The 9,489-nt window shown below is 31.9% G+C and overlaps 1 protein-coding gene across 2 annotated transcripts; it reads right to left on the minus strand.

Annotated features, from left to right (window-relative positions):
- Positions 1–4,228: 4,228 nt before the first annotated feature.
- Positions 4,229–6,299, minus strand: LOC127241510 (uncharacterized). Of its 2 annotated transcripts, XM_051260603.1 has the most exons (6): positions 6,248–6,299; positions 6,026–6,124; positions 5,454–5,516; positions 5,268–5,319; positions 4,489–4,628; positions 4,229–4,397 (listed from the first exon to the last, which is right to left on the minus strand). In XM_051260603.1, exons 2-6 carry the CDS (start codon positions 6,041–6,043, stop codon positions 4,380–4,382), a joined length of 291 nt encoding a protein of 96 aa, XP_051116560.1. In that variant the 5' UTR covers positions 6,044–6,124; positions 6,248–6,299; the 3' UTR covers positions 4,229–4,379. The 2 variants fall into 2 exon arrangements, with proteins under 2 accessions (XP_051116560.1, XP_051116559.1); XM_051260602.1 differs by having other exon boundaries at positions 4,379–4,628.
- Positions 6,300–9,489: the final 3,190 nt, after the last annotated feature.

The raw sequence follows: 9,489 nt of genomic DNA on the forward strand, positions 1-9,489 counted from the left end.
TTTTGGAGAAAAATGAGATGAACAGTGGATTGAAAATCCAATCCCCCAAACAAACACACCCTTAATGTAATTAAAATTATTAATATTAAAATTTATTAAGTATTTTAATATATATTTTTTTCTGTTAATTTAGAAATTTACTTTTATAATTTTAATGTAGTTGAAATCATAATTTTTGTTTTTTATATCTAAGTTTATGTTATATTTGCATTATTTTATTAATTATTTTAATATATATTTTTCTATTAATTTATAAATTTAATTTAATTGAAAATATTAATTTTTTATATGTAAATTATATTATATGTAAAATTTTAAAATTTGTTAAAATAAAGATAAAATAAAAATTATTTATATCTTTAATATATATATTTTTTATCACATAAGTTTTTTTTTTTAAAGTTGAATATATTAGAATAAATTTATTTTTAAAATTATAAATTTAATAAAATTATTAATTAATAAAAAAATAGTCTAATAAAAAACATATATATGAATGATTTAGTCTTTTATATTTTACATTAATCGTTTTGTTCACCCAACTTAATTTCGATTCTTAAAAAATAATACTTCATCTTCCGTTCGTGTCAAGATGATCTATTTATTTAGAAACATAATATTTTAGGTAGTGTAGATTAATAAATTAATAATAAGTTATGATATTATTTTATTATTTTTTATATAAGTATTGTTATTGATATTTTAAATATGTTTAACCTTATATCTTAATAAAATATATAATATGAATATCATTTTGTAGATAATAGAATTTTATATAAAACAAATAAAAAAAATATTTATTTATTTATAATTAAATTAAAACTAATTTTAAAAAAAAAATAAGAAGCTTTAAATATAGATAATTGTTTTTTTCTTAGAAGAGATATATAAATAAGGAAGTTTTGAGTAGGTACGTGTAAGAGGTTAGAAATTTAATTAAATTAATTTATATTTATTAAATATGTTTAAAATGAATAAATTTACTAAAAATAGAAATAGATTATTTTTTATGGGATCGAAGAAAAAAGAAAAATGGTCATATGTGGACAAAGAGAGTATTAAAAAATATAAACTACTTCATATAAAAGTCAAAAAATAAAAAAGAATCCAAATAATCGTTAAAAAAGTAAAAATATCAAATATTTAACTTAAAATAATATATTTTATATTTTTAACAAATTTCCTCGTACCATACACATAAAATAATCCATAAAAAAACGCTGGTGAACAGAGCCATAATTTTTAATGATAAAAAAAAAAGAATGCTCATATTTTTCAATAAAAATGCATTAATTTTTATAGTAAATATTTGGAAATAACAAAAGCAATTATTTTAATGAAATTTTTACAGTTTTAATAACTAATAGTAATTTTTCTAAAAAAATTCTAAATACGTATCTAAATATTTTAAAAATAAAATATAAAATATTTTCAATTGTCATTTTACACGTATAAACAACTAATATCACAAATAACTAATATATTCAACTAGTCAAACCAACAAATCGAACCAACTAACAATTTAATGGATATAAAGCTGCAATTCAATATTTAGAGAATATCAATCCAACTATGTAAAAATTGTAATTATATAATATTTAAATCTTTTATTTTATGATGCATCCAAATATGTTGGACTTTTGTTATTGGTCTTGTTTGCATTTTCTTTAGTATTTATACCCTAAAAACATTCATTGTTAGGGTTGGAAGATTGATAATAAAAAAATATAGGGTGTTTATTCTTTGAATTGAAATTCACCCTTAGTCTATACGCTTCCTTGCATCATCTGGTATCACGTTGCCAAGGTTTACAATCCGCCATTCAGCCTTGACACAAACCCCCTCGTGACACTACAATTGTGGATAGATTGGATGAATTAATACAACAATTCAAAACCGTTGTTAAATTGTTTTAACATCAGGCTGAGTGCGCCCAACCTCCACCGGAGGTTGAACATCCTCCCCCATGTCGCGACTAGTGCGACCACAATCAGTCTTCTCTCCCGTTTGACGCGCCATCATCCAATGATGAGTTACACTCGACAACTCATTTGCTACCTTTGTAGGCCGCGAATATCGTCATGTCGACTCCTAGCGCAAGTGGCAAAATAGTTTCAAACTTGACTCCCTGAATTCAATGTTGGATTACAACCTGACGACTTCCTCGATTGGCTTCTCTCGGTGGAAAAAGTCCTTGACTTCAAGGATGTCCCTGCGGATCGTAGGGTGGCTCTTGTCGCCACCCGTTTTCATGGCCAGGCAGCATATTGGTGGCATTAATTGAAGGTCTCGCACACGTGGAAAATCCAAGATCGTCTCTTAGGAAAAATTCACCAAGCATATGCGGACTGAATTTCTGTCTTATAATTACTCACGCACCCTATTTCAGAAATTGCAAAATTTACGCCAGCGGACGCGCATAATCGATGCCTACACAGAGGAATTCTACCAATTAATTTTTCGAATTGAGTTGAATGAATCCAAAGATCAATTGTTTTTTCGATACATCAGTGCTTTATGGGTTAACTTCCAGGATACCCTAAACATGTTCTCACCAGAACCTGTCTCTTAAGTATACCAGCGAGCCTTGTTATTTGAACATCAACTAGTGGGATGTTCGTTGCGCACCATCATGCCACCGTCACCGTCACCCGCACCTGCATCTTCAAAATCTGCAGAGCCGTTAGCTTCATTGAATCCATCCGATGCCCAACCCCTCTACTCGACGGCACCCTAGAGGGCCTGCTCGCAGTTCGTGTTTTGGGTGTGGTGAATTTGGCCAAAGATTGATGTGGGCTTTTCATTGCCGATTCTGAGATTTCAACCGACACCCAACTCACTTTTGACGCCATTTTAGAAGATTATGTCCTGCAATTTTCCTTACTGGTGACACAAGCCTATCTCTGCTTGTGAGCAAATCATGCCTTCCTCCCAAAGGTCCGATTAATGAGGTACAACCGCATACATTATTTTATTCTACGTGCATAGTTAATGGCAAAATTTGTTCTTTTATTGTTAGTTATGACTCTTGTGAGAACGTCATTGCCAAATCTGCAGTGGAGAAACTGTCTTTCCCCTATGAATCCCACCCTTACCTTTATAATTTGTCGTGGTTGAAACATGGTAATCTTGTCATGTGGATAAATGAGTCCTGGTTAAATTTTCTGTAAGAGAGATGTATGTGGACTCTATTTGGTGTGATGTAGTCTCCACGGATGCGTGTCATGTCTTTCTTGGTCAACCTTGGCAGTTTGACCACAGTGTGCTCCATGATGGCCGTAAAAATACTTACAACTTTATTTTTTTTTTGGCGTTAAGATTGTACTATTGCCGTCTGTTCTGAAATCTTCAAATTCCGATTTCTCCTGCTAAGGTTCTTTTTTCTGAATTATGCTACATCTTTTGAGGAAATGTTTGCAGCTCCTTTTATGCTCTTATTACTCGAGCATGATGTCTGTGAGTCCTCTGATATTTCTTCTGCAGCATTGTCTATTATTGAGAAGTTTTGTGATGTATTTTCTGATGCCCTACTGGAGGGCTTACCACCTCTTCAGGATATTCAACATAAAATTGATCTGATTCCCGGAGCTTCTCTTCCTTACGGACCTTTTTGATCAATTGAAGCATGCTGTGATATTTAGTAAATTGGATTTACACAATTGGTATCACCACACTACCAAAAAAATGGCCAAACCGCTACAAATGACTTTTTTTTTGTTATAAAAAAACTATTTTTAATGATTTTTGTATCGGATTTTGACCAGTACATATGCTCGAGCTACAAAAAGTCTCTGTACCGATTTTTTTTGTTACAAAAAGTTGACGGTCAACGCACGTATAAAGCACTTATTGTAACGGTTTTTGTAGCACAAGCTTTGAATTTTTGATGAATTTATAGCGGATATTTCTCATAATAAAAGAACCGTTACATTAAATGTTCATCCATTTGTAACAGCAGATATTACGGCATAAATTTCGTTATAATAATTAATTGTCATAAAACTATTTAAAACAACATTGAAATTTTTTATAGCAGTATTTTTAATGGCCACAATTTCGTAACAAAAAATTATCCTTATTTTTTCAATAAAAACCTGTACGATGCGAGAAAATACTCCCAAATGACATTGAAAAATATAAGGATATTACATAAAATATCAGTTGTACTAAGTACACCTGTCGAGGAACATAACTATTTTGTAATTCGGCCTAATATATACGACAAATCATAAAAACAAACACACAAAAGAAAGTAGAAAATGCAAGTTCAACCAATGGAAAGGAGGTCAGCATCAATCCACAAACAAAAGTTAATCATCATAGAATCACATGCCACGCAACCACGCCCTACGCAACGTCAAATTGAACGTACACAGTAGTTACGGGTGACGAACGAGCTGCCAACATAGTGCAAATCTATATAAGAATTTAGTTGTGAGATAGTAAAGTTATAATCGAATAGAAAGTCTTATAAATATGGTTACATACATCCTTTAATGTCCAGTTGATTGGCTCGACGTGGACAACCTCAGAGAGTGTTTGTGCTCCTGATGTCATCCGCAGAATGAGTGCAACCTCCGGAATAGTAGCAGGCGTGACAAACACCCTCACTATGTCAATGGTATCACCTACGAACATATAAAATAATATGTGCATATCATCGGAAACAAAATGCAACTCATAAAGTAATTAATCGCTATAAAATATACATAAATTAACTCAAACATTTTAGCATATGTAAAAACAACAAAATATAGAACGACATAAATATAATTATAGCATGTGCCATATCTTGATGACACCCGGACCAACATCTGTACAACATCACAATTATAAGACAACTAGCAATATAATCAATTTATTTGATGCATATGAAAGCTGTTTGTTTAAACAAACAACTTAAACATGTATCAATTTAACAACAACAATTAATTGAGTGTAAATGTATCTAAATACCAAACACTTTGAATTATAACAAAAAACAAACAGTTTGGGGATAAAATCAATTCACCGATCAACATCTACAATAATCTTTAATTATAAACGTATATGCTCCCAAACAAGATCATACAGAACAAACAGTCACCCAATTACATTTCCATATAAAACTCATTGTCACCACATCATGTATATAACTATTTTGACTCACTAACATCCATATAAAATGTTTTACTCAAAACGGTTGGAACCAAAATCGATTTCACATAGAAAACATCACCAAGTTAAGCACAAAGCTGGGGTAGGGTCAGACAAAAGCACCCCCTCACCAACAACACGTTTTTCCAACCCACGAGAGATCAGAAGGACACGAGACCCGATCTACATGAAAAAATGTTATCATATGTTAATAATGGTCTTGAAGGTGATGGTGATGTATTAATAGTGGATGTTATTATGCAAATGGTTATTCAATTAATAAATACAAATAAAATTAGCAACAAATAATGACTAACCATCAATGGGTTGTGGTCATCAGTCCCCGACATCTCTAACCGTCCATCGGTGCGGCTAAATCCCTGCAAGACAGGAGAGTGTGAATGACATGACTCACGTGGAGAGGTACAATGCAAAACTAATTAATGCATAAGATATGCGTTCTTACAAGGCCTCGTTTTGAGGCATGCAACGAAGAATTCAACAAAGCAAACATCTCAGCTCGGATGGTTCTAATTTCAGACATCTCAGTGCGGTTAGTTCTAAATTCAGACATGAATTCCCTAATCTCAATAAGGCCATTCTGATAGTCCTCAGCAAGCTGTCGTAGGTCAGGACCATCAGGGCCTCTACTCAAATGACTCTTGGGGTGGGCAGAGCTGGCAACACTATCAACAACCGTATTTCTATTCATTTTTCCTTTGAGTGCACGGAGGTACAAAGCCTCGCGTGCTGCCGAGGTTCTTTTATCAGTGGAAATTTTATTAAGTTCATCAATCAAATAAGCCTGCACAATTCCGAATAAATAAAAACTATAATGAGGGAAAATACTACAATTCCATTCAACAAAAGGTACGATAAGTTTGCATACCGAAATGTCATCAGTCATATCATCATCACCACCACGTCCACTCGTGCGAGATGATATCCAAATATCCGAATTGTCAGGGTCTTTCCCTGTTGCCTTTATCTAAGAGTTAGCCAAGTAAGAAACTAGTAGTCAAGTTCGCTTAGACATAAGGAATGGATATCATAGCTAGGAATGATATATTCAAATATCTAGTGGAAAGACACAAAGAAGAGAACGGATTACCTCTTCAGCCAAATCTATAGCTCATACTCATGTTCCCGAAAAGATTAACCCCATCAGTGGCCAACCCCAGTCGTACATTGTGCATGTCAGACGCAAATGATGGGTGACGATGATCACAATTCTTTCAGGCTGCATTATCAGCCGGATGGCTTAACAAGCCGTCATTGACACGGCCTTCAGTATGCCAGCACATGGAAGCTGCAATTTTCGATGATAAGAACCATCTTTGTAAATGGGGCACTAAGGGAAAGTATCTCATTTTTTTCATTGCCTTAGTGGGCCTTCCATCAACGAACCTACTAGCCCCACAAATCCCACAGAATGGAGTTTTGCGTCATCTCCTGTGAACAACATACAATTATTAATGCATGCATCTATACTCTTATAATTGAATCCCAAATTCTTTGTTATTTCGTTTGTCTTGTAGTAATTCTTAGGCAATATTGGATAATAGTTAATGCTTTCAAAGTTATGGTAAAATCTTATAAATTCTACTTTAGGGTGTATTTGTTTAGCATTTTCGATTTCACTTTGAAATTTGTATAATAAAAATTTTGAATTTGAATAGTTGTATAATATATAATTTATGCATAGAAATGACTCATTAAGAGCAATTGCAATAGCCTTTTTGTAAAAGGCCTCAACGTTGAAAATTAGGCTATTTTTCAAAAATCTGAAAAATACTCACGCAATGACTCTTCTTTGGAAGGAAAAAAATAAATGGACTTGAAATTGGCCTAGTGTACGTGGCCGTGTTTAAGCCTCTCACTCTCTCTTTCCATCTCATGTTATCTCTCTTACTTTCTCCTCTTCCGTCTTTCTTATTTTCTTTATTTCTTTCGCTTTCTTCACCCGAAAGCTTCTACGGTAAAAAAGTTATTGTAGTTAATTTTAAAAATTTAGATAATTTGAATTTAAAATCCCTAGACATATCATATTTTATTAATATTTGGAGGCTTTTTTTGAGACAACCATTGTGGTTGCTCTAAAAAAAACTAGCATTTTACTTTACATCTATTGATAATTGTTGTGCTATATGTATCCATTGTTGGAGATAATAGTAATAGTAATCAACTTTGTTTTGAAAATAGGCAAAATTGCCAATAACTCCCTTGTGGTTTCGAAACTCAGTATAAATTCTCCCTCTACTTTAAAAATTGCATGACGTCCCCTTATACTTTAAAAAATGTTGTATGAAACCACTTTGTGGTTTCGAAACTCAGCATAAATCCCTATTTTACTTTAAAAAATTGCATGATGCTCACTTATACTTTCAAAAATATTGCATAAAACCCCACTGCCATGCAAAACATATAGATAGGAAATCATCTTCTTATCACACGAGGAAAGTTTCATGGTTGTGGGGTTTCATGCAACGTTTTTAAAAGTATAAGGGGGTACCATGCAATTTTTAAAGTACATGGAGATTTTACGCTGAATTTCGAAACCACGGGGGAGTTATAAGCAATTTTACCTTAAAAATATAAAAATAAATAACAATTATTTTACCAAAAAAATTATACTTTCATCATAAAAAAATTAATTACAATTATTATTATTATTATTATTTTGAATCTATGACTTTACAGTCACAAGTCCATCCCCGCAGTCACGACTCTATTTTCATGCTATTAGACCATCTCTTTCGGCACTACCAAAAAAATGACCATTTGTAGCGGTTTTAAAACCACTATAAATGGGCATTTTTCGTTATAAAAAGTTATTTGTAACGATTTTGTACCGGATTTTGACTGGTGCATATACTCGAGTTAGAAAAAGTCTCTGTACCGATATTTTCCGTAACAAAAAGTGGGTAGTCAACGCACGTGAGAAATCTTGTTGTAACAATTTTTGTAACGCTAGCAATGTATTTTTTGTTTAATTGTACTGGACGTTTCTCGTAATAAAAAAATTGTTACATTAAATATTCATATATTTCTAATGGATTTTATTATGGTATAAATTTTGTTACAATAAGTTGGTTGTCAGAAAATTATTATAAACAACATTCGTAAGTTTTTTGTACCGGTATTTGTAACGACAAAAATTTCACAACAAAAAAGAATATCCTTATTTTTTTTTGGTAATAAAAAAAATCAGTACCGGAACCATAAAATATATACGATGCAAGAAAATACTGCGAAATGACATTACAACAAGTTTGTATCATCATTAGTTGCACCAAGTATGCATTGTCTACGAATATAACTATTTTCCAAAATGATCAATATATACAATCGAAAAGCAAAGCATAGCAAAAAAAAAAAAATACAAATTCCAACACAAATGTAAGTTCAACCAACGGAAATGACTCAGTCAGTATCAATCCAAAAAAACAAGTCAACCATCATAGATTTGCGTGCAACACTGCATCGTTTCATATAGCGTCAAAGTATTTCAGATTTGCAAACCAAAATATCATCAGTCATCTCATCATCACGACCACGTCCATGTGTTTGAGGCGATATCCAAATTTCCAAATTGTCATAATCTTTTCCTTTTGTCTTCATCTAAGAGTTAGTCAAATAAGAAATTAGTAGTCAAGTTCACTTAGACATAAGAAATGTGAAACATATCAATTAGAACATGACACAATAAACAAATATATCCAAATATTTATATGAACGGGAAAATGTTAGGGTAGATATTTAAAATCTCTAATCATAATTACTTGCATCTCTCTGGATAATTTAATTTGGCAAAGTATTTGTAAATCCTTCCACTATGATTTTGATTATATTATGTACAACAGGATCGGGTTGAGATTTTTTCATCTTGCATTACTTTAAATTGTTTTATAGCATCATTTCACCTAATAAAATTTAATCACTTCAATTGAAAAATTTATGATTTTAGATGATAATCCTTACCTTTGACATTAACGTTGGAAGGATTTGGATGTTTATATACACTTCCTTTATAGATACTAATATGATCTTAATCAAATTGTAAAGACCATCTACAAGGATAAGAGAAATATCTATGAAGACATGTATACAACAAAACTACCAAGTGGAAATTAGCCAAGCCACTGCAAGGAAAAAAAAAAAAAAACTCTTAGAGGAACCCAAAAAATATCAGAAAACACAGGTTGACAAGAACTCGGTCAGTTAACACCTAAATCAAAATGAATCACCCACTGGTAAATTTCTCATTTTGAAAGGTAAGACAAACATTAAAACCACTAGAACTATAAGTAACTTCTAGTATATATCATCATAGAGCCACTCATTGTTCCATTT

Source organism: Andrographis paniculata, unplaced genomic scaffold (assembly GCF_009805555.1).
Source record: "Andrographis paniculata isolate CXL003 unplaced genomic scaffold, ASM980555v1 Contig82END, whole genome shotgun sequence".
NCBI lineage: Eukaryota > Viridiplantae > Streptophyta > Magnoliopsida > Lamiales > Acanthaceae > Andrographis > Andrographis paniculata.